The sequence below is a fragment of the Grus americana genome, chromosome Z, assembly GCF_028858705.1.
Source record: "Grus americana isolate bGruAme1 chromosome Z, bGruAme1.mat, whole genome shotgun sequence".
NCBI classification, from domain to species: Eukaryota; Metazoa; Chordata; class Aves; order Gruiformes; family Gruidae; genus Grus; species Grus americana.
Genome location: NC_072891.1, coordinates 24,265,715 through 24,292,152, shown reverse-complemented (window position 1 = coordinate 24,292,152; position 26,438 = coordinate 24,265,715). Strand labels below are relative to the sequence as shown.

The 26,438-nt window shown below is 36.8% G+C and overlaps 1 protein-coding gene across 3 annotated transcripts in view; it reads left to right on the top strand.

Annotated features, from left to right (window-relative positions):
- Window positions 1–26,438, top strand: part of ADAMTS6 (ADAM metallopeptidase with thrombospondin type 1 motif 6) — a 156,781-nt gene that overhangs the window by 47,970 nt on the left and 82,373 nt on the right. For all 3 annotated transcript variants that reach the window (XM_054810072.1, XM_054810074.1, XM_054810071.1), the window contains exons 8-9: window positions 13,014–13,057; window positions 16,476–16,581. In XM_054810072.1, the coding sequence (XP_054666047.1) occupies window positions 13,014–13,057; window positions 16,476–16,581 (150 nt within the window). The remainder of the gene's footprint in view (window positions 1–13,013; window positions 13,058–16,475; window positions 16,582–26,438) is intronic.

The following is a 26,438-nucleotide window of genomic DNA, read 5'->3' as shown; positions in this document are numbered from 1 at the left end:
GTAGGTATTCCATTTGCCAGCACATTTAAAAAACCTCGAAAACCAGAAAACCAAGTTTCTTTTGGTCTTAACATGACAGGATCTTTGGGTAGGTGCACTCTTGCAAACTTGGACAAGATCTCAGTCATGTTATTCTTTTTGCAGACTTATTCTCTGTTCACTTCTCTTAAACATACCTCTTGTTACAACAGTCATTGCTTCTACTGTCATTTCATTCTGTCACTCTGTGCATTTCTTTTCCTCTCACTTCACAGGCAGTCTACAAAATTCATTTACTTCAAAATTTGTTAGCTGTACAACACAGCAGCAGCCTGCTAAATGGAATTTATTCGTATCATCTGGAGAACTACCACAGATGTCCAGCAATTGATTAGCTTTGTATTGTTCTTTAAGCACTGACAATCAAATCAGTTGCTATCCTTTCTTGACAAGGAGAAATCCTTTATTATAATTGATTTTTACACACGCTTATAGAAACACTAAACTTGTAAAATAGATTGTTTTGAGTTTGCTGTTAAAACAAAAATTCCTTTTGATACTAGTCAGGGTCAAAAATAATTTGAATGGAGTGATTATCTCAATCTGTGATTTGACCTTAAAAAGAAGTCAACAAATAGATTTTATTCCATTGACTGAAGCAGCTTTTAATTAAGCTACTGAAATTTAGCTTTGTGTGTAAATACAACTCTGTGATTACCCAAATAATTTGTGTTTAATTGAGCCCAAGCACAAGGCACATTGTTCTCATGTTCAGGAAAAATAAGTTGTAACAGTACATGCTTAAGAGTTTCAGTCCTTTTCTCAGAAACTTTGTAAAAATATCAACCAGAAGTAACAGAAAAAACCCCACTACTGCTTTTTCCTCTTTTGAATCTGTTGTTTGATGATATTATGATTTCACTGAGAAGATTTGAGCTACCTGCAAAATATACATTATTAATCCAGAAAATTAAGTATTAACAATTATTGGGAAAAACATAAAGAACCTTATTATGCCATTGAGTAAACTGGTCATAATATGCCTACATCTTGAATAGTTTGTGTCATTCTGGCCTTGTTAACTCAAAAGGTTTTAGGAGAATTGGAAAAGAGAAGCAAGGATGATAAAAAAAAAAAAAAAGGGGGGACTTTCTTCATAAGGAATAACTTAATTTGAGGACTCTTACTTGGAGGAGTCAAATTTTGGAAAAGTGAAATTTGGGAGGATATTGCAGTGATCTTCAAAGTTACAGGTTTTATGGAGGACATAAATAAGAAATGGTCATTCATTGCATCTTCCAGTACAAGAACTAGAGGCTGCCCAGTAAACTTAGCAGAAGAAAGGCTCAAAACAAGGACAAGGGAGGCAGCCCTTTATGCAAGAGTTAGCTGATGTTGAAACTCCTTGGCAAGCCACTTTATGGAAGCTGGACCTATGCATAGGTTGAAAGGTTGGCTAGGCCAGTTCACAGAAGAAAAATCCATTGAGAGTTACTAAATACCCAGAAGCACATCTGTCTCAAAAAATCTGAGCTGAAAATAGTTGAAGTTGGGAGAGTATTGGGGGTAATTGCCATTTTATGCTTGCACTGGTGTTATTCTTTCTTGGGCATTCTCTTAGATCATCGTGAAGGCAGGGTAATGGGATAGTGGAATCTTTGGTCTAGCCCATGTTGCAATTCTTATGTTCTTATTTTTGTACCAGGTGTGGTCTGTCATCCTAATGAACTGCCACTCTTTACAACCTGCCTCAAGTACCAAGCCTTTTATCCCATATACAGTGTGAGCAAGGGCAAATAAGGTGGACATTTTGTATATAAAGACATGTGTGATCTTCTGAGACACTTGTAAACTAATCATTTACAATATTCAGAAAGTTAGGAAAGGAAGAAAGGCCATATCCACAGCAAAACTTATAAATATATTTGCAATATGTTATTGCTGTAATTTATCTCATTTATTTCTGTACAGCAGAACTAAAACTTGGTTAGTAATCATAGCTGCTAGCTGTGTTTCCCTCCTGCCAAAGGTCTAGACTATAAATGGTCTCCTATAAATGGTTTAGCATAATATTTTATGCTGTGTGGCAGGATGCCCCCAACCACGCCTATGTAATTAGTTTTGCTAGCTTTCCTTTTTCCCAGACTTCGTTGCATTAGCACACTCTAAAAAGCATTGCCCTACAAGCCGCTTGAGCTACTTTGAGTGAATGTCCTTTGAACAAAAGCTTTATGTATTAGTTGCCAGGCTTTTTCCGAATGCACTGATACAAAAATTATTAGCAGTGTACTTGGAGTAGATATGCAGAAATTTCTGTTCTGTTCTGTAGGCCAGCTTTAGCTAATCACATCCATGTAACTCCATCTAAATTTTGGCTCAGTACTGAGAATGCAGTAAAACTATGGAATCACTTTTGAGGAACAGAATACAGCAAGTTAAGTGTGACCTACGTTCTGGTGATAGTGCAAATGCTGAATCTCTCAATTGTCTCTGAATGGTAATGATGTCATCATTGTCACTCAGGTATGTAGCTCTACATTTCTGATGCACAGGTATAACATTTTTCACTGTGGATCAGGAGCTATTCCATGGGAAGAAAATTAGATATGCCACAGAAAAGTTTTGAAATGCTCCTGTAGTTCTCCTAGATTTAAACTCTCTGATTATTTTTATGGGTTCACAGTCTCCAGATTGCAAGCTTTGTGCTTTACTATCATAATTAATTTTCAGATTTCACAATTTTGGAATCTACATATTGTTGATCCATATAAGGGGTTTTTTAATGATTTTGTTGAAAGACGCCTGGTTGAGGAGTCTCATGGTTGAAGGGGACCTAAGGCCTAGCTTGAAATAGAATTAACATGTTCTGAAGAAGAATGGATTCATCTAAGATTGGGCTACAACTGCTAGAAGGCCTGGAGCTTTTGCTGTATGAGGGCTTCTGCTGTCTGTATTGCTATCAGTGAAGTGATTCTAATATACTGAAGACTCAGTCAAACCTCTCTAGCTAGCTTTGGGTGCTGATGTTAAATGCAGAAACACAGAACTTGGTGCAGGATGTAAAAATGGAAGGAAGCAAGATGAATGGCTGAGTCTGTTGATGCTGCTATTACTACCATGTGGATATCCCTAAAAATCATGTTTATAGCAGAATAGACCTGTTTGTATAAGCTAGTTGACCATAGCTTGAGCCATCAATCAATCTCTGGTAACCTTAAAGCTGTGGAGAGAGAACTCTCCTGGAACTTAACGTTCAGTGAGGATCACAAAAGAAAATACATGGAAGAGGGAGGAATGAGTTAGACCAGCGAGCCTGTACATGTTGGATACAGAATAGAAAAAAGGAAGAGAGAACTTCTAATGGTGGAGAACCCAAGGCAGAGCAGAGGGTGAAGTGACATTGGTAGTCCAAGGTTTGCAAGGGGCAGGCTTTGGAACCACAAGTGCCTGGTTGTTTCTTCTTTCTGCTAGAGTTTGCTTATAAAGCTGCCTCTAGAATAATTCCAGAGCCTACATTGTCAACTAAAATAGTCTAATGAGTTTGTACAATATTTGTTTGCCTTCATGTGGTTGAGCTGATACTTTCTTAATTAGTAGTCCTGCATGATCTACAGAAAGGTTCTGTTTAGAAGAATATGGGGAAGGGAAATAGTCTGTCTTGACCAGAGTTTCAAATGATATTAATAACACAGCAGACAGCAAGGAATTATCTGTATTTTTACGCTACCTAATTTTAATCGACTTAATAGTACTTTCATAGGAGTGAAGATTGGTCTGTGATAAGTGTTGCATCTGAACCAGTCAGCAGTACTGATGCTGGTTGAGGCAGGTTTTTTGTACTAGCAGAATACTAACTTTGTTCCTTTAAGTTTCTGTAGGTGTCTGGCTGAGATACTTAACTAGATTGCTATCTAACAGTTTGTAGCACTTGTTAATTCTGTACTTTCCATTACTTTATTCTCTTCTCATTGCCGTAGCTGGTAAGGACACATTTCTGTATGAGAATGATGGAAAAGGAAGCTTTTAGTCTGGATGGCTGTAGAATAAACCCTGAAAAGTGCCCAAAATGAGCGTAAACACAGATAGTCTTAGAAAGCAGAAGATGACTAAAAAGCCTGAATATATTATTTCTTCAAAGCAACAAGATTTTACAGCTAGTCCTTTGATTTTTCAGTCAGCGATTTGAAATGATGTATCATAGCCTAGGGTATGTCTCAGGCTGCGAACCATCTCAAGGTCTTCATCTTGTCTTCAGAACTATTTTTGTTTACAAACTCATCTATGAAGTCCTCTATTTTCATGTAATTATTGTCTTTTGCAGTAGCTGCTATATGCTTGCATGACACATCAACATAGTGTTGAAGAAAAACCTCTCTGTTGATGTATTTTTCATGGTCTTAGTTGAAAATTTTTTTAGACACTCTAGGGGTGGAATGTGTATTAAGAGAATATTTTATTAAATTATAATATCAAAATCAGCTTTGAACATCTGTCCTAAATACAGTGACAATACTTCCAATTATGGTAAATTTGCAACTGCTGTTCAAATGTTACCTTGCCAAAAATTACAAAGACAAATGACAGCATTAAAAAAATTGTTTCAGAATGGAGTTTATCTTTACTATTCTGACTGCATTTGCAGTTTAGAAAAAGTAGTATGTAAATGTTTCATCTACAGTACAATTATTTAAAATATTTCTTTTCATATAAATCAGGAATATTAGAACTTGTAACAGTAATAGTTTTTCTAGCTATATCTCTGAGTTTAATTTATCCACCCATGCTAAGTATCAGAAGGAGGTCCAATAGAGGCATAATTTGGTTGTCTATGGCAGTTTTAACGACATGGAAAACTAATAATAGAAAAAGCTATTTCTGTTGATGATGTGTAACATATATATTATGCTTTTCCTTCCTTGGTTTAAATAGCTCTTTTTGGTTTGAGGTTTTTGAGGAAGAAACCAAATAAGACGTGTACTTTATTTTAAGGCAGAATGCTGTTGTGGTGTACCACTTTCTGTAAGGCTAAGGATATGTTGTAGTAAAGATTTCAGAAAGACATCAAAAAGTATTGTGTTATAAAGAGTAGTGCTGCTTGTAACCTGTGCGAATCTAATGAACAACCAAATTATCTTGAGCTGTTGAAGAGTTATGATACAAAGCTTCTTTATAAAAACTGACCAAAAGTCAGTATTTGTTTTCTAACTATTTTTTCACACAGTTCTCTTGCATTAATGACATTGTCTGCACTTGCAAAATAACCAGTATTTAATAATAGCCAAGTATATGTATGCAAAAGAATATGGTGAAACTACAAGCTACTCACTGTTTTTGCATTTTTATTTTCCAAAATTTAGAAATAGGAGTTGAAATTGTCAGATACCTTTAGGTTTTTGATCCCTTTAAGGGAACTCTGAGATTTCAGTTTTATTCATCAGTAGTTCAGTTTATAGTTCTAGGTGTTGGAACTAGGTTAACGTAATTTTTTTAAAATAGAGGTGTCCTGATTTTGTCTGGGATAGAGTTAATTTTCTTCCTAGTAGCAGATACAGTGCTGTGTTTTGGATTTGGGATGAGAATAATGTTGGTAACACACTGATGTTTTCGTTGTTGCTAAGGCACTGTTTACACGAAGTCAAGGACTTTTCAGCTTCTTATACTCATCTCATACCTCCTTCTGTACAGTGAGGAGGCTGAGGGTGCACAAGAAGCTGGTAGGGGGACACAGACAGGACAGCTGACCCCAGCTGACCAAAAGGATATTCCATACCATATGATGTCATGCTCAGCATATAAAGCTGGGGAAAGCTGGCCGGGAGCTGGGACCTTGGCTCAGGAACTAGCTGGGCACTGGTGGTCTGCAGGTGGTGAGCAATTGTGCTGTGCATCACTTGTATATTCTATTATCATTAGCATCATCATCATCATCTTTGTTTTCTGTCCTATTAAACTGTCTTTATCTCAGCCCATGAGTTTTACCTTTTTTATTCTTTTCCCAATTCTCTCCCCATCACACTGGGATGGGGGCAGTGGGCAAATGGCTGTGTGGTTGTTTTAGCTGCCTGCCAGGTTAAACCACAACAAGGGATTTTTTTTGTCTGGTCTTTTAACATTTATTCAAATATGAGACATACATGATTGCATGCATAGATAAATCATGTTGCATGGCATGAAGAATAAAAAGTGAAAAAGATCAAATTCTGATGAACCTGTTATGTTTTTCATTGAGCAAGGGTGTATGATAACAGTCTTTATTTGAATAGCTTATTGTCAAAACCTACAATAATAAAAAGCAAGTGTCAAAAGGTATAATTGAGTTTAAAACAAGTGAAAAATAAAACCTTCCTTTCAGAGAGAACATATTTGGAAATGTTCGCTAAAAATGAACTCTTAATAATCTGTAGTAGTTAGCTCTGTTTTGTCTTAGGATAGGACCAGTTCTTAGGCTTTGTTTTCTGACAATCTTTTCAAGCAGGTTAATTGGCAAATCCTGTAGTATTATATATATATGAAGTACATGCTCAGTTGTTTCAAAGTTAAGAAGAACTTTATGTCCAGTATACTTATTTGTTAGTTTTGTCCAGCCTGAATTTTCTTATATTCATGTACTTTTTACGTTTATATTCCAGCCATCTTGGTAAGTTTTTCCTTAGCAATTTGCTGTGATTGTATTTTTTGGTTTCCTAAACTCTTTTTCACTAAGAAATATTCCTTCAAAAGCCTCAGTTATTTCTGTCAATATCTGTCTCAAATATTGCTCAGGCATATTGGTAGCTTTCAGGTAATTTTAGAGTACGTTTAAATTCTCACAAGTAAGTAGCTTGTGTTTCATACTGATTTTAACAGTTTGCATTTTTGAGAAGAGTTTCATGCTTTATTCATTTATCATACTTAAAGAAAATACATGGTTTGGGTTTTTCTTGTTGATTAGTTAAATTCTTTAAAGTGTATCTGTGTTGGGTTTGTGTGGCAAGGTTTTGGTAGCGGGGGGGGGCTACAGGGGTGGCTTCTGTGAGAAGCTGCTAGAAGCTCCCCCTGTGTCTGATAGAGCCAATGCCAGCCGGCTCCAAGACGGACCCGCCACTGGCCAATGCCAAGCCAATCAGCGCCTCTGTGATAACATATTTAAGGAGGAAAAAAAACAGTTAGGGAGAGCTTTTGCAGCCGGAGAGAGGAGTGAGAAGATGTAAGAAACTCTGCAGACACCCAGGTCAGTGCAGAAGGAGGGGCAGGAGGTGCTCCAGGCGCCGGAGCAGAGATCCCCCTGCAGCCCGTGGTGAAGACCATGGTGAGGCAGGCTGTCCCCCTGCAGCTCATGGAGGAAGGATGAGGGGGTGTAGAGATTCCACCTGCAGCCCGTGGAGGACCCCACGCTGGAGCAGGTGGAGGCACCTGAAGGAGGCTGTGACCCCGTGGGAAGCCCGCGCTGGAGCAAGCTCCTGGCAGGACCTGTGGCCCCATGGAGAGAGGAGCCCATGCTGGAGCAGGTTTGCTGGCAGGACTTGTGACCCCGTGGGGGACCCACGCTGGAGCAGTTTGCTCCTGAAGGTCTGCACCCCATGGAAGAGACCATGCTGGAGCAGTTGGTGAAGGACTGTAGCCCATGGGAGAGACTCACGTTAGAGAAGTTCATGAAGGACTGTCTCCTGTGAGAGGGACTCCATGCTGGAGCAGGGGAACGATGATAGGAGTCCTCCCCCTGAGGATGAAGAAGCGGCAGAGACACCGTGTGATGAACTGACCACAACCCCCATTCCCCGTCCCCCTGTGTTGCTGCGGGGGGGCGGAGGTTGAAGCCGGGAGTGAAGTTGAGCCTGGGAAGATGGGAGGGGTGGGGGGAAGTGTTTTAAGAGTTGATTTTATTTTCTCATTCCTCTACTCTGTTTTGCTTGGTAATAAATTAGATGAATTCCCTCTCTAAGTTCAGTCTGTTTTGCTCGTGACGGTAATTAGTAAGTGATCTCTCCCTGTCCTTATCTCGACCCACAAGCGTTTCGTTATACCTTTTCTCCCCTGTCTAGTGAATGAGGGGAGTGAGAGAGCGGCTCTGGTGGGCACCTGGCCTCCAGCCAGGGTCAACCCACCACAATATCCAATGATAGTATTCTTATATGCTTCTTATATGCATATGCTTATATGCAGATAGTCCTTTCTGCCACAGTGGACATTTCCAGTGACGTGCAGCTGGTAACAACAGTGCTTTATAGAGACTCTCTTCCTTTAGTGGGCCATTTCACATAATCAGACTGGTGAAAAGGGTAATGTTATCCTTGAATGTATAAATACACATTAACATGTAAGTAGTAGTAATTCATTTTGCCTTTGTATCTACTCCTGTTAATACCACTATTAGAAGAACTTTTTGAATTGTAATACTCATTCTTCAGAAAGTTTAAAAAGTGCAAGAGCTCAAAGGAAGGTGGCGGAAAGTTCACAGTGTAGTGGCGCTGACTAAGTTCAGTTTATTAATCTGATTTAGAAGAAAATAACAAAAATGATTTCAGCATGAGAGAGATCTCTACTGGGACAGAGGGACTCAGCTTATAAAGGCATAACAACATTCCCCAGATGGACGCTGATTTTTTTTTTTTTTTTTTTTTTGAGATTGAAGAGGAATTAAATAAATGCAAGCTATGGAGCTGGGGGCTTGTATCAGAGAAGGTTTTGGTTTGCGCTGTCCTGTTATCCCTGCAAGCACTCACAAATGACTGCTGGGGAGGGAAAGACAGATGAACTGGGTAATGTAGTACAGACATTCTCAAATTATGTAGAAAACAACTCAATGTGAGACTGAAAAACTTTTAAGGATCAGCTTTTTATCCTATGTAGCTTCTAGAAGAAATTACTTAACCTTTTTATGCTGGGGGTGGGTAGAGGTATGATTGAATCATCATGATGCTTGCTAGCCTTCAAACCTCTGAATTTGTAAGTCTCTTTTTTTTTTTTTTTTTTTTTTAAATAAGGGACGCTTGCTTACACAGAACTCTGTGTGAACTTCATAGTTGCACAATTACATGCATTTGGCCCGCAAGCTGCAGGTTGAAGGGATCAGAAAGAATCCTGTCTCCTTTCCCTGCAATGTACAGCTGGATGGAGAGAAATGTCTGCCTTTCCCTAAGGTGTCTGGGATTTACTGTAGCTGCAAATAACTTATCTGACAAGACTGAGCAGTGCTTCCAGTATTTACAGAGAACTCATCTTTCTTACACATTTGACTTAAATGTCCTACTCAAATGATCAGGATCATACTACTTATCAGATTTGCAAAGGAAAGGGACTTTGGCAAGTCAGAGTTGCAGATCACTGAGGATTCTTCAAGAGATAGTCTGTAGCTTACATTACACTAATAAATTAAACATGTCAGTGAATTTTTTTCTTGCACCGAGGACCACTGGCACAGAACTTCTTGTGTCCACACTTACAAGCTGACTTCTCCAGAACAGAATAGCTTTGTCTGTTTTGCGTGTTTGTAATTGTGTGTGGCCACCTTCTGAACTTTTCCAGGGAATTCTTTGAGACTAGTTGTTGTCATGGGCCAAATCTATGCAAGGAACTTTTTTTTTTAACAATTTGATGGACTTTTAAAGCAGTTTGATGATACAGATAATAGAATTTCAGTGTCCAAGAGTGTGGTCCCTTTCACTTTTCAGTTCAGTAGTATAGATATATATTTTAGCATGAGGCATGCTCATATCCTGCCAAAAAAGACCAGAAATTTTTCCTTTTTAAGTGCCCTTGGAGGCACTTGGAGTCTATCTCTGCAGTTTCCTTCTGGCTGATGTGTCAATTGCAGCTGTCAGTGACAGCTTAACATCCATCACGCGTTTCCCACCTGTCTGATGCAGCTCTCCAGCAGCTCTCCAGCAGCCCTGCAGGTGTGCCCAGAAGTCCCAGAGCTCTTCCCCATCTGCCTCATCAAATGACTTTTGATCCATTCAAGGTGTATCAATCTTGCCTCATACCTCTTTCCACATTCCCCTTCCCCAGCCTGGTCACATTTCAGGGACTTATGCACCCACTTTATTAGGAGACATATGATGTTCTCTTCCAACTTGGGCAAAAGAATTCCGTGGCTGTCTCAAAATGACCAGGTTCATCCTGAGGTTTTTTGCAACCTGCATATCTGTATTCTTACCTTCAAATTTTGTGTGGTGGCCCTCTTACACATTCTGTCAGTGAATCAAAAAGAAACTATATTCACATCTTGCAACCTGGATTTTTGCATAACTCACGTGACTCTTGTTTTAATTTTTAATGGTTGGTTGAGATAATTGCTGGGTTGAGAATTTACCTCTTGGTTGTCTTTGGCTCCTGAAGTATTTACTAAGGTCCTGGTGACAACTATGACCCATCTTTACCTTCACAGTGATTTGGTTGGTTGGTTGGTTTTTTGTTCGCCTTGTTTTTTAAAAATAGCAGTTAGACCTATCTAATCTCAGTGGTAATCTGGATGATTTGTCATTGCAGGGGTTTCTTGGCTTGAAGCTACTATTTGGCAAGTATTGACTCTGTAGTTTTCCATGCTTTGGAACCCAACATCTGTGGGTTAACTGGATTCCTTGAAAATTCAAAATAAAATTAGAGGAAGTGGTGTCAAAACCAAAAAAGACAAGTTAGGCTGATTTGATTAAATCATAAGAGAAGCAAATGATGGAATTGAGCAGTTTGATACATAAAAATTCTAAGAGCTTTCAAACAAATCATGAGCAGAAACCATCTATATGAAAGGAAAAAATGAGAAAAACGGAGTTTGAAGATGATGCAGGTAAAGTAAGTCATTGGCCATTGAAAACTGAGACTTTCTTCCATTAAACTGAGGTATAAGACAGTGTATGAATATTCCTTACAGGAAATTATTGCCTATAAAATTTGAATATTTAATGAAACCATAATTAGAATACATTGCTACCTGGGTATGTTCTTGCAAAAATAATTAGTGTATTGGAAAAATAAAATTACGTTTTCCTAAGTTTTATCTAGTATCTATTTATCTAATTTAAGTTTCATTATCATCATGTTTTCTTACAAATGCTATCCTATCTATAATGAAGAATACTCGCTATTCAGCGTAAACAGAAGGATACTATGGTATTTGTTTTTCAAAAATACAATGGGAACAAGGGACTTAGTTCATATAATTCTCTCCTATCACAGTTCCTAGAGAAACTGAAGTTGAGGAGTAACTTTAGATTCATACCTGAATGAGAGTAAGCAGGTTCAGGCCACAATGGCAAATTTTCAGCTGTGCTGACATCAGTGACAACATTTTCACTTGATTTTAGTGGAACTGGCTTTCTTCTTAAACATCCATTTTATCTAAGGTTGTATGTCTTTAATTGATTTTTTCCTGTTAGCATTGGATATTAAAAAAACATTAGAAGACCAGGCTTCCTTATGTGCAGTTCTAGACTACATTTTAAAGAATTCAAGCAAGTTTAGGTTTTCTCACTAAATAAACCTGAGCCCTGTCTGCTTTCTTTGAGGAACAACTTTGCATGAACTCCAATAGGATTAAGTTCAGGCTCTTTCCTAAATGCAGAAATAAGAAGTTTGCTTCCGTAAATATGTAAAAGTCAGGAAATATTCAGTAAAAATCTTTCTTTTTCTCTCTATCTGTGTTGTGTTAAACCTTTGTGATGTACAAAAGCTGATTATATTCCAACACATTTTATATAAGAATGCTGGTTTGATTACACTCCCCCATCCAAACAGGAAACGGGAAATCAGTGAGAGCTTTATGTGTATAGGATGGCAGAGTTTGAACCACCTTGATGAGATCAGTTCACACATTTGAGTTCAAAATTAGGACTGAATCCCAGAAATTGCTCCACACTTAGTACCTTTAAAAATCACAGGAATTCCATGTGGTCACAGCAGTCTACATGCATAGAGAGTTTACTGGATTTGTTCCAAATTTTAACCTTTGTTATTTTGCCCATGGATTTGGCTTACAGACAGACCTTAACTCTTTTCAGCACTGAAAGGTATAGAACTCATGATCAGCCTCCTACGTGATAACAGTCCTTAGGTTATTTTTAACAGAAATGTCTGGCGGCCTGAAATTAGTAACTATTTGGGTTAAAAATTAAAGCATAAAGATGATATCTTTTCATCTTTGTTTTCACTCACCATTCAAAAGAATAGAAATTTTTCTGAAACATATACTGCAAGGAAATCAGCATGAGTCCATGAAAATCAAAGGTCTTGTAGGGGTGTACTCATATCACTAGCCATATCTTAGGACTGCATATTCAAAATATGAAGGTGTAATTAATGAATTGACTGCTGCATGACCACTGCTATTGTTATTAGCTATGCCGCAGAAAACATTTTAATTCCATTCTCAGCTCCATATACTTACATGTTAACTACACAGAAACTCACTGAGCTTCTATATTTGGAGGAAAGTACCTAAAATGATGAAAATTCTCCTTTGAAGACATTAGCTTTTTGCAAAAATGTTTTTCATTTGGTTTGTTATAGTATCCTCTTAAGACAAGTATAATCATTGGAAGATAATGAGAAGGGAACTATAATGGCAGTTCGCAAGATTTTATTTACATAACTGTTGGTGTAATAATTGAGAGTTACAGTTTTTAATTAGAATCAGAGTTTAAGTAGTAGGAGTCACAATTAATATTGTTTAGTTGATAAGTGTGAGACTGTAAGAGGATTCCAGTTATGTTCAAAAAGTAAAAGTGTTTCGAAGCAGTAGCAGTCTATAGACATGCTGCTGTGACTTCGTAACAGCATGGTAGACTGCTTTATGGAGCCGGTGATTACAAAGATCCACTTTAACCATTTTTTTCTTGCTGGCAGGTGTCCCACTGGCCTGAGGCCAGCGGCTGTGAGTGTACTGCAGCTTGCGGTTTACACCAGAGTGTAGAAAATGCCGACACCAGCTGGCTGCACATAATTAAGCTGATTGCGGTCTGACAACTTGAACTATGATACAGATATGTGATAAATATACAGAATATCTTACAAATTTGAATCTCTGACATATTTTATCTACTTTTTTTCCTCCTTAACAGATATGATATCTGCACTTACAAAAACAAGCCTTGTGGAACACTGGGTAAGATTATAAAGAGAAATTGCAGCTTGTATTCGCTGTTTCCTTGCTTTATACTCAGCTATTGATTTACTGTCTGGTTAGATCTTTTTAACTTTATGGTTTCAAAATGTTGCAGTTTTATAAACATGAACAATGAAAGGTAACCTAGGTGGGTTTTGGCTTTGATACATTTCTGGAAGAGTTTAAATTAAGTGAGCTGCTGCTGTGTTTCTTCTCTGGCAGCTGTAGTTCTGATAAAACCTAGCAAATGACTCAAACTTGCTTCTTACAGAAGAGAACTTGCTGTTTATGTCCATTTTTAACCTGTCTCCGTGATCTAGTTAAAAAAAATACAAGTAAAAGACCAGGAAAGTTAAAAACCAAACAACAATCAAAAAACCCTTATAAAAGAAACATGCTTTGAGGTTTACCCTGTTGCTCTGTTGTACATGGGGAGTACAGCTCCAGGTTGTTCCTTTCACAGACTTAGAGAGAAATACCACAGTGATATAAATTACAGTAGCATTGAAACTCCTTAAAACAATGCTTTGACAATGGAAAAGCACACAGAGCAACCTTAGGTGCAGGATGGACAGCCGGTGTTCTATCCATACCTAAATTTGTCACCAAAAGTTATTTACTATGGTATAGTTATTACCTTTAATAGTGCTTTAATATAGGAAAGAAACATTGTTCAAAGACTAATGTAACATCTTTTTTTTCTTTTTTTCCCCAATTTGCATCCTTTCATAAGCCTCTTTCCCAGAAGTAATTAAAGATACAATTCTAATTCGGCTAACTCAGATTATTAATACTTTTCCAGTCAGAGCTCATAATTGTATTTGCTTTGTCTTTCCTTGTATTACTGTATGCATTGATGGCCTTAACTCATGTGAATTTTTCTACAAGTCCCGCTCAAGTCAGCACAACACTTCTGGCACGAGGAAGTAGTTTACATGGGGAAAGGTACCAGAATTTTGACTGCTGTAAATACAAACAATATCTACAGCATATTTTAGTAAAAGGCAAATGATACTGATGAATTTCTAAGTGTAACTGATTTTCTTTGATATCTGAGTGAAGGAGACAAAGCTGAATAGACTGTCTATAATGATGTCAGAATCGTCTTTGCATTTAAGCATTAAAAGAAGAAAGTTTGAAAGTGTACATTCACACATGAACAATTTGATATTTTTATGTGATATTTTTAACACAGATCATTAGTGTGCAATTCTTACTGTATCAGACTTTGGCATAAAGGTAAATTCTGCTCTACTTGAATCCAGCATAACAGAGGACAGACTTCGGCAAATGTTTTATTAAACAAAAGGCTTGCTTTTTTTATTAAAAAAAATAAAAATCACTTATGGTATCAGTTCCAACTCAGTGTTATAGGACCCTTGGCAACACTACCATGACAATTTATTTGCATTATAGGCATTGAATTGGAGAAGAGACAGGGCCCTGTGGCCCTCTTTTGCAAGACATTTAATATGCTTAAGTCCCACTGATGTCCAGTAACTATAGTTAAGCATATATTTAAGGAGTCTCTGAACAAAAGTCTCAGAGAGGTCTCAAAAGGTCAAAAGAAACCCAAATCATTGGTATTCTAGGAGGAAACAGAAGTAATGGGTTTTGTGTAGCATAGACATCTCTCCCCTATTCCAGTTTCCTAAAACAGGGAATCTTTCATGGAACCTCTTAGAAAAGATAGACCTCAGATGTCTTTGCAGCACATATGTGGCTCCAGTGAAGGACGAACTCCTTTTTTAAATCTGAGCCATAGACTGAGTTCTTGACTTGATCTCTGTCACTTTCTGCAAGCATGGTATGGAATTATGTTAATGTGGTCCTGTAAGTCACTGAAGCAAGCACTCAGTTATAAGATGTGAAGATAGAAATTACTTTATCACTCAAATATGGTGGACTTTGCAGGGGAACATGACAGTTAGTATGTAAGTATTGCCATGTTGTCCTCAGAATGTCCTGCTGCATTAGAATAGCTATCACAGGTGAACTGTAATTATTGTATTTTCTACAGGTTGCACACTGCAAAAAATATACAGATTTTTCTTCATGGATAGTCTTTTTTCTTCTGATGTTTTGTCCTGTCCTCCGTGGGTCTGTCTACACTGACGATTTGTTTATAGTGGTAGTACTGTTTTGATGCAAATTCTACAGACACACATCGTCACCTTTTGCCCATGTCAATTTGGTTATCAGAGTAGTTTTGATATGTGCAAACTAGATTTGTTTTGGAGCAAACTAAGTCAGAACACATACTCCCCAAATGCTCCATATGCGCCTGTGGGAGACATTAGGATCTATATTGCTACGTGGTCTGTATTGTCATGATACCCTGTAATATTTTTTCCCTTTAGAATGCTTTGAACCACGTATAGTGAATATGTTCAGCCTACAGGATTAAACTAGTCCAAAGTAATGTCCAACCCACATACAAAGATATGTGAGGAGCCTGAATATCAGTGCTTCACTCTGCTGACCCACTCCTATATAAAGAGTATGATATCTCTCTTCCCCCCTACCTGCTCCATTTCCCCCATCCCCCAACCAAAGTTACACTTTTTCCAGTCATTTTTTTGTTATACTGTAGTTAACTGAGCAGGTAATTTCCTTAAAGAAAGGATTACTGCTTTTTTTCATATAAGAAACTCTAGGGAGGAATACATTAAATAAATCTGATGTTTAGAGCTTTCTCTAGCGGCACTAAATTATGACTGCAGTGTGTTGTACGATAATCTGTTGCTGAAGAATGTGTAAAATACAGAAGAGTCATATTCTGTAAATGCCAGTGGCTTTTTCTCTCTAAAGAAAGGTTTTATAAGGGCTTGTAATACAATAACGTTTTAATTCCAGAAGATGATGGGTGATAAATGGAAAAGACTACCATGGTTAAATGAATGCTTGTTATTAACATGTCTCCTCTCTCTTCATTGATGCATTCAGTTTTGTTTTTTTAATTTTTTTTTTAACATACCATGTGGGGCTTTTCATAGCTAAAAAAGTTGCTTGTATGTTTTTATGAACCCACTAAACTTAAACAGATTTCTTTAGAAAAATAATGTGGATACATTTTGCTTTCTTCAAGCTCAAGAATGTTAAAATAGAAATGCTTTCTTGAATTCCCTCTCCTGGCTCAAGTTACTAGGTGGTCCCCAGTTACCAGAAGTAAAATTTATAAATCTAACCCCTAGTCTAGACATTTTCCAGCACTGACTGCAGTTCAAAAAATATTAATGTCTAGCCGGCAAAGTGAAATTCCCCCCAGTGATTTTGCAAATGACTAGAAAGTTAACCTTTTGCCAACTGCTCCTTCTGTGCATAGAGGTTATTAAAAAGAATCCAGGCATTTATAACTAGGGCTTTTAAGACTGAAACACCTTGGCATGACCCTTTGTGTCTCCTTCTGTTTATTCAGGCTTGGCCTCTGTGGCTGGAATGTGTGAGCCTGAAAGGAGCTGCAGCATTAATGAAGACATTGGCCTAGGTTCAGCTTTTACCATTGCACATGAGATTGGTCACAAGTGAGTGAGTTTAAAAAAAGAATACATTTTAATGTATCACCTTCTTAATATTAGTTTAATAATAGTGGTTTTTTTCCTGCATGGCTGTACCATCTCTATTCTGGTGCTCCATGTTTCTGTATATAGTATTCATGAGTGGCAGTACATTTTGTTTAGTATATATTACCTAGGGCTTTAAATTTAGAACTGAAGACTTGTCGTTTACCCTTTGATTTCAGATTCCAATTAAATCTGTGCTTTTGAGATTTGGCTCACAACCTTCCTATTCTGTTTCATATTTTTAAATATTTGGTTTTGAAAATTTTCTTTTTTCCCCTCTTACTTTTGTCTACCTTTCTTTATGAAACAAAAGTGGTTAAAAGGTAATTTTTTTGCTTTTTGTTATTTTATCTTAAATATAATTCAAACTATTTTCATTGGTTCTGTGGTCAATATTCATATACTTTTAGTCATCTTTCACTCAAGCATGAAGTATACAAGACAATCATAGAGCAGTGATAGCATCACTTGTCACATTTTAAGCATCAACATAGCATTTTAAAGAGCATGATGTTATGAGACTGATAAACTCTGAGTAGAGTTTGGCCTGGAAATATTTTAGGTCTTCCTTCAAAAGACAGCATTGTTAATACATTGTGATAACTCTAAAAAGACTAGGCACTTTCTATTATCAAGAGGTTTTCTTCTTTCTTTACATGGGTTGACCAACACTGAGTTATGGATGACATGTTTTTCCAATCATTAGCTGATGCAACTGCTGAAAGTTCCAATGCAGTCTGAAATAGAAGCTATCAATCTGCTGATCAAAAAAAAGGGGTTGGAAGTAAACAGTTATTTCCAGCCCACCTATCATGCGAGATAATCTTTGGGCAAGTATGATCTTATTTATATTATGTGGGGAAAAAAGCTGTAGTTGCACAGAAGTAGATTAATTTTAGGATTAAAAAGCAATTCTATAAGATCTGAACAAAAATAATTCAAAACACATGTAATACTCATCTTCATTTCCTTCCTTCTTTTCCTTCACTTGTATGAGTTGAAAAAGATAGGGTAAAGGAAAATATATTTCCATTGTTGAGGAAAGAGCTCCTCCAAATCACTCATAGTTCTGAAATTCTTGTTAATAACATCTCTCATAATAATAGCTGACCTTGCTGTGAATTTGTCACATGTTTAACAACAGAAACAATCTTCTAATATTGCATCTTCATTTTAATCCATATGTCATGCAACTACATACTTTATGCAGGTTATTCCACAGATACATGAAAATAATTTACATATATGCAGCTATGTTATCATGCAAAGCTGGCATGATGACAAGAATTGATTTGAAGAATTTAGACTTTGGTTAGAATCCGAGAAAAACAATGTAGCGATAGCATATGTCCTGTCATCACAGGATTTTTTTAACCATCTGTGTTTTCTGCATTCCATATCTTTTGGCTTTTTATATGTAAGGTCTTTTAAAATTCTGAAGTCTGAGCTCTTTGCTTTCACCTTATCCCATAGCTGTCATGACATGTCAAATGCTGCTTTGAAAAGAAAGCAGAAATCATATCTCTTTAGCACAGTGATTAAAGAAAGTTGCAGTGCAAGCTTGGTGTTAAAAACGAATGCAGACACATTCAGTAAAAGCTGGGAAGAATATGTGCAAAAAATCTTCAAGGTTTATAATGTTTTGTGCTATCCGTGCATCATCTCCCATTCACCCACACCATGACTGAATGCCTCTACGACTAAATAAAGGAAGTTATATCCTCTCAATTTCCTGCTTCCTAGTACCTACTAGAAGGTGCTTACATATGTGAGTAACATAATTGTTTTGGGGAGCTTTGTAAACTTTTTTTTGTTCTGTACCGTGATGATTGCTTTTCTCTTCAGACATACATGGGAAATAGGATATTGGCTTCATTGTCAAGTGAAAAACAGAACCATCAGGGATACATCTACATGTCTACACTGAATATATAACACAAAACAAAAAAGCACTCAATTAAATTAGAATGGGAGGATTGCACTTTGAAAGATCATGTTTTTATTAATTATATAGTTACCATGGAATACTGAGTTTTTAAAAAAACGTTGAACTGAGGAATAAAATTCTCTTGTGTTTAAAAGAGAACAGTAATGATAATACACATATTTTGATAAATTATCCACAGGTCTCCAAAACTGGATTTCTAAGATTTCCTGATGGAAGTATGTCTCTACTTTTTGTTAGTTTCTAGTAGTTTATTAAGTTACAGCGTCATGAGAAGTCATTAGATCATTCAGTCTGACTTTCTGCATATCATAGTGTATGAAATTTAACTCATTTAACTTTGTGTTGATCCAAGTAACTTCCATTTGGTTGAAGAATATTATCCAGAAAAGCACTTAGTCTTTAAGACTACAAGAGACTGAAAGTGTGTGTGTCATACTTTGTTAAAAATTTCTAAGTACTTTTAAAAATATTTTTTGGCTTCTGTTACTTACCATTTGTAGGGGTTTTTTTATGAGTGTAACCCAGTCTTCGTGCAGATAAGCTGTGTGCAGTTGAGACTCGTAAACAGCTATTTTTATTGAAGACAGCCGTACACTGTGATTAACTCAGTGTTTCTTTCTTGAAAGCATTAAGAATGGTGTTAGATTAACAGTTTTATGGTTGTTTTTCCCCATGCATGGTTCTGAAAATAGCCTTGTATTACCCTTAATACTTCCGTGAATCAGATAAAATTCAGAGTGAACCCTTTAGCCTTCAGAATAGTATCTCTAGAAAATTGATTTATGATGCTTGACTTACAGCATGCTTACTTTCCTACCATTATATATTTCACACCTAAGGAATGCGTAAGATTGCTAGTAAGCAAAAATCATAACCAGTGGTTTCTCATGGCAGGAGTGAGAATTGAATGTGTATCCCCTGCAATATCAAGCAAAGTTTGACTACTTCTTGGGGAAGAAATGAACTATATGCAGGCTTAAATATGCTCTTATGCTCAGACAAGTTGTAAGTTGTAAGATCCAGTCCCATTTTCTGTTTCCCTACCAGCTGAGTTAGGTAGCTTTCCGCTCTATGCTTTTTAATTTGAATACTTTATAAAATGCCTAGCTTGCCCTATGCATGCTGTACAGGATGCTTAGTTGAACTGTAAAGGAATTCCAGGTTCCATTGAAAGGAGTATATCCCTAAAAGACAGGCATTGTGGCAGTCATTGTTGCAGTCTTATGGAGTTAGCTGACATCCGGAAACTAAATAACAAAGTGAAAAAGAACAAATGAAATAAAAAGGGGGAGGACGGGGAAGGAAATGTCAAAACATGAGGATAGTGGACTAGGCTTAGAACAGAGAGCTGCCCATAAAACTTGGAGTAAGAAAAGAATTTACTAATGACAGACTGCTATTGAGGTCTGTGTGGAAGAAGCAGGGAGAAAAGGCTGGTGGCTAAAGTAATTTCTGAAAAGTCAGAATTGTCTTGACTTATACAAGATGGAATGAATTGAAATTCAGAGGAGTTTGGCAGTCATATGTTGATAAAAAAGGTGTAGGAAATAATAATAAGATAGATTATAATTTAATGGAGTAAACTGGCTTCAAGATAAAGAACAACAATAATATTTTCAAGCATGTACTTAGTTCTGAATTAGTTCATACAGCTAAAATGTGCCTGCAATTCTAGCACTTTTTTTAAAGTCTTTTTTTAGTCCATGTGCAAAGTAGAAAGATAGCATAAATAGCCTTCCTCCCATATGAGAAAGTTGGTCTTCAGTGCTAGAGTAGAAATTTCTAATCTAGGAAATCCTAGAAATACTTTCAAAAGCTGTTTGTCTTTTCCTCACTCTTCAGCAATCAGTGAGCTTCATGTTTCATCAGTCAAACGTCAGCTGCATTGTAGAACCTGAGTTTGAGTGAGACATTTTCTAGAAGAAATGCGTGCCAAGGAATGTACGTATTGTACAACTAGAAGGAAAATACTCCTATCTGAAGTAATAGGGACATGTATACCAAACTTCAGAATAACTTTCAAAAAATAGTTGAAACTCAGCTAGGATGAAACACCATGTCCTGTCAACAGATCTCCAGGTGATGCTGTCGTCATTGTTTTATCTGTGATGATGATGATGATGTGTTCCATCTTCAACTATAGCAAGGCTGACAGACCATCTCAAACCTACAGCGTATGAACACCTCAACACCAGCCAGAATAAGTTAAAACTTGTCCTTGCTAGATGCCTAGGGTCCTGCTAGTTGCCTAGGATTTACTGAGTATGATGCCTTAATTTTTAGGGACAGTGTAAGTAACTTCTTTTAGTTAAAACAAAATGTGTCCAGTTTTTGGCTGGGCAAGCCACAATTCTGGCTTCTGTGACATGTTTATATTTACAATATAAAAAAGGCTTGTGTCTAAATATCTGTGAAATATTATTTTAAGTTTAGAATTTACAATTCTAAAATAATTTGTTTTACATTAAAGCATTCTAATCAAGGAAAAGGAATGTAATAACCTTTCACAGATCTTAACTAAAGTGTAAGAAGAATAAATGCGGGTGTAGAGGAAGGTTATCATAACTTTCAGGTCATCGTGAATTTCCAAAGGAAATCTGAGCTCAGAAGTTTGCTTCTTGATTAGAGCCAATACTTTCCACTTTGGTCTACAGTGTAGAGATCTGATGCTTTCATACTCTGGCTTTGTGTAGCACACAAACCTTGCTTGATGTTACGCTTGTGGCGTGAAAGCTAGATAGCTATGACAGTGTAAACCAGGAGCAGAAGTTTGTGTTCTAATACTCCCATAGAATTCTATCATTTCCCCATAAGAAAGTTCAGGTTTCTGAATAGGCTGCATTTTTTTAGTAAATAAGAATTTGCTGTGCTTTTAAGAGCTTCATATGTTATTTAATACTAAATTATGCTAATATATAAAAATTGTATTTGGAGCATTTGATCATCAGCTATAACTCAGAGAAGAATGACAGTTAGGAATTAAATGGGAAAAATGTTATCATAAAAGTATGCTAAAATTATGTTTAATTTCATGACAGGTGTGCTTGTTATAAAGCTACCATTATTCAATTAGTTTGTTTCCAGGGAAGTAATGTGTTTCACTAAAGTCAAAGTTTTAAATTCTGCATTATTTCAGAATAAAGGATTAGGGATGCTCCAAACCATATAATGATCTCCAAATGCAGGAAATCAGCAGTTAAAGTTAAAATACACATTAAGACACAGAAATAGAAAGTGAAATAACTAATTAACCTTGATTCCTACCTTGAGAGGAACAATGCAATATCAGGTAGTTTCAATAAATGCTATCAATGTTTGTGATCCTTAATTAAAATAAACTGATTTTTCAAGACCATACTTTTTTTTTCTTTTATTTCTAATGTCATTTAAGGGTGAGTTGCAATTTGCATGCTGTTATGAAGCTGTAACCAATACTTTTATAACATATGGCTAGAAATATATGCCGGGCTTACGTAGAAAGAGAACTTTCTCTTACGGCATGGTATGGGGCATATAATTAAAAAAGTAAAGAAAAAGTGCTGACCTTATATTCATATAAAACCATAAAATATGAAGGTTGTATCCAAAAATTTACCATAACATCACATCAGTTGACAAATATTTCACTGCTAGTAGGCATGAGGATAATAAAGAAAATTACCATGTATGTCCACACAGAAATTGTGCTTTGAACACGTAGTTCATAGCTCTAATATTGTAGGGAAAAAAATGTCTTTTAATAGTAGACTATGCTCACATTCAGCATTTTTTGTTAAACAAAATACTGCTGAAACATGCTAGTTTACCCTTTCTTCCCTTCTTGTACATGTTCTAATGTCACTAAGAAAAGGCAATTTAAAGCTATGGTAACATTTACAAATATAGGGAAGCTGACAGTTTTCTTATTTTTCCATTGTATGCTGTAAATAGATATTCTAAGCTATATGAAATACTTATATAGATTTAAATGACACCTTTTTAATAACTATGAGAATATGTACAACATACTACAAAAAAAACCAGAATAAGAAGTTTATGAAAAAATAGTATCTAATAAAATAAACTGGCAGTTTTTACAAGGAAATTACAATTCACCTTCTAGTACGAGAATATTTGTTCAAGCATGCCTTCCATCTTCTCACTGTAGTAGAGATTTACTGTTGGAGATTTTCTAAGTATTCTTCACTGGTGCACTTTATCACCCTTCCCTGCCCTTTGCTTCATTCTCCATAAATGTTGTGAGAGCAGTGTGTCTAACATGCTGAGGCACTGGAGGAAGTTCTAGCAATGTACCTGGGTCAAGATACTTAGCTTGAAAATGACCCGTTTCACTCATAGTATGTATGTTTATTTTGTCTGTCCTAGTGAAAATAATTAGTATAATAAAACTTGTTAATGTTTCTTTTCTCTCTTAGAAAGGTTTTATTTTTCCTAAAGAGTTACATGTAGTTATGCAGCTGTAAATCAGCCTCAGATAATGGACAAGAAGATAAAGTGCTTTATTTTATAGTATTTCTCTTGTGTTCCTGTAACTTTGTTGCCTCACCTGACTCAAGATTCTCAGTCTCTGGTACACTTCTTCCTCACACTGTTAAACAAGTGGCAGAGCAAAGTAAGAGCCACCGCTTTAAAAGAATTAGGTCAAATTCATATAACTCACAAATGGTAAGTGACTAAAAAATGAACATTCCCTGTTGTATTTAGAGAAAGCAAACATTAGCATTCTCTGCAGATCTGAATGCTCCAAACCCTAAGAAATCTAGGAAATGGTTTGATAGGCAGATCACTAGTACTACAGTTGGAAAGCAGAGATGATTGATTGGTAGTGAGAAAACGCAGTTCACTTGAGTAGCACATTTCAGGTAACTTCAGTGCTATAGAAGTACATGGTATACAAAATAAACCTCAGTGAACAGTACTGAGGTGCCTTCAGATTGGTTTGGATGTGTCTTGTCTGAATCTTAGGTGTTTGGATAATGAATCAGGATGGATGCATCCTGGCTGTCTCACAAAAATAACTGCTGCCATTTCAGATACATCAGCAATAAGTGTTTTGGCAACCATAACCATCATAGTTTAGAACTACCCAACAAATCAGTAACCTCATCTTAAATACAAATGAAATTGTAGGGACCTACAGTATTGTTCCTTCACAAGATAAAGGAAGGGTAGATGAGAAGTTTACATTCCCATCCTCCCCTCTGCTTATAGTCCAGGGTCTCTGGTTATCTGTTGCTGTTTTATTTACTGCAGCTGAGACTAGTTATCTCTCCTGTGATTTTTGAGGTCAGTTCTTAAGTTGGATGTGTATTACAAATAATTCCCTCTGCTAATTTTTTCAGATATGAGGAAAAACAAATTGACAACAAAAAAAGAATCTGTTCCATTACAGGTGTTAGGAAATGACACAGGCACAGAGCACTAGTCAGATGCACTGCCTTCTTAGTATTTTTTGAGAAGTATACAAACTATAGAGAAATCGCAGGAGATTTTCAATTATTTTTAAGTTCTTAGTGTTGCTGCTTTGCACAGTTCTTAAATGTAATGTAGGTGTTCTCTTGTGAAAAGAGGAGCCATAATGCTTAAAAAAAAAAAGAGCTGCTGGGTTAAACATCTTTCCTTAAGATGGCAGGTGGAAAGGTAACCTCATAGAAAAACTCCTGTCACCTGAGAATACTTTTCACTCTCCTCACTCATCTGGTTGTTCTTCTAAAGACAGAATTATACCGGTAGTTTTAGACAGGCTCTTTAAGCCAGTGAAAGAAAGTCTGCATCTGTGTAGTGTGTTTGAAAAAGGTAAGTACATTATAACAGTGGCTCCATGAAGAGTGCTACATGTTCCTTCCCTGCCTTCCCACCCCAATCTAATTGCAAACATGCTTTTGTAAAAGATGTAGCTTTAATGTAATGATGGCCAAATATAAGCAACATATTCTGATGGAAGTAAAACTGGTACTTTGGACAGAAATGTGTTTTCATCTGCAATCCTGGCCATGGGAGTGCAAATTACTGGGCTGTAATGGCATGCTGCCACTATCATCTTTGGAAATAGATGACAGTAATTGCAAAACCCCTTTCCAAGCATCAGAAAAAATTATCTGCACCTAATGATCAGTTTCCTCCTAAATTCAGAAGCACAGGCAAGTAGAAGAGCCTTCTTGGAAGGGAATGGATGATTTAGGTGAATGAATATTTATAAAAAATGAGAATATCCTCAGCTCATGAAAAGCCATTGAGTTCCTGTGTGCATCAGGAATCACAGCTTCCATTCACAGACATTATTTTTGTCAGGCATACCACTGCCACTATCAGCAACAACATCTTTTTTGCAAGGAGAGCTGGTAGAAGGAGGATAGCTATTAAACTACAAAGTTTGTTCCTTTTTTTTTGTAGGCCCAATGGATACAAATTCCATTTCCCAGACATTTGAAGTCTGTCATTTCTTTGACAAATAGAATACACTAACTAGTGATAAATTGGTTATCAGATAGAGTCAGCATGATCCAATTCAGCTCTTTCCCACGGACCCAAATGCCCATTTCTGTAAAGGAGTCACTCATAAAGATTATTAAAAACTAAGTTTTTCTATTTTAAGAAATTGTACAGAGGCATTTCAAAAGGAAATGTTTCTATTTGAAGTACCCCTAGTTCTGGGAAATGATGGCAGTTGAAAACTAGGTCAATGAAGTACAGTCTTCATTGTAAAATTCTGGTTCAGTTTGTTGCATTGGACATCTAAGTTCTTCCCTCCCAAAATATATATTGTTATTGAAGACCGATCATAATAATTAACACTGATCTGAAAGTTGAATTATAGTACATCCATTACTCAGAAGAGGTTTTTTTAAAGCTGTATCTTTTATATGCAAGGGGTATTCTTCATTTGATGATAGAATAATCTAAGGTGTTAGTCAGACATGGTTTTCTGCATTTGTGAGATATCATACCCTGAAAAAGATACATGCAGGCATTGCTACAGACTAGATATTCCACAGGGAGACATCCCACAGGCAAGGAAGTGATGCTTTTTTGATGATGAAGTCCTTCCCCAGCCTGTAGGAAACATCCATCATTCACTCATGTTCCTTTTCTTATATCCATGCAATTAATGGGGTTGGAAGAATGGTTAGCTGTACCTTGTACTTGTAGGTTGTTATCAGCTGAAGAGGTGAAATAGTACCCAGTGTACTGAAGCTCAGAGTTCCATGAAGGTCTTTTATTTTTATACCACGTTCTGGAGCAGCGTGTTCCGATTAATATAATGCTCTTATCACTGTTTTCGGTAAAGAAAGCGACATGAACTGGTATGAAGCGGTATTGTTAATAGATAAGTGGCCAGCCTCTAATCTACCACCTTTTGTATCTTCTGGCAGTCAGTCCCAAAACTTTCTAGAAAATCAAAACTGAGTGCCTCAGCACATTCTTGTTCTTGAATGATCAGTAAGAAATCACGGAATCAGTCTTTTTAGCACTTCTAATACAGAAAGCTCCAAAGACTGACCTCTTTGTATGATATAGCAAGAAGTGACAGTTTTGCAGCTCTGGGTGTGCAGAAGCTTAGTTTTGGCATTCCCTTTATCTATTTCTCTGTATCATGGCCAGGGAGGCTCCTATGTATCTCACTGCCTGTCCTTCTGATTTTTTTTTTTTTTTAATAGTTTGGTTTGGAAAGGACCTCAAAGACCATCTAGTTCCAACCCCCCTGCCATGGGCAGGGACACCCTCCACTAGACCACGTTGCCCAAAGCCCCATCCAGCCTGGCCTTGAACACTTCCAGGGAAGGGGCTGCCACAGCCTCTCTGGGCAACCTGTTCCAGTACCTCACCACCCTCACAGTAAAGAATTTCTTTCTAACATCTAATCTAAATC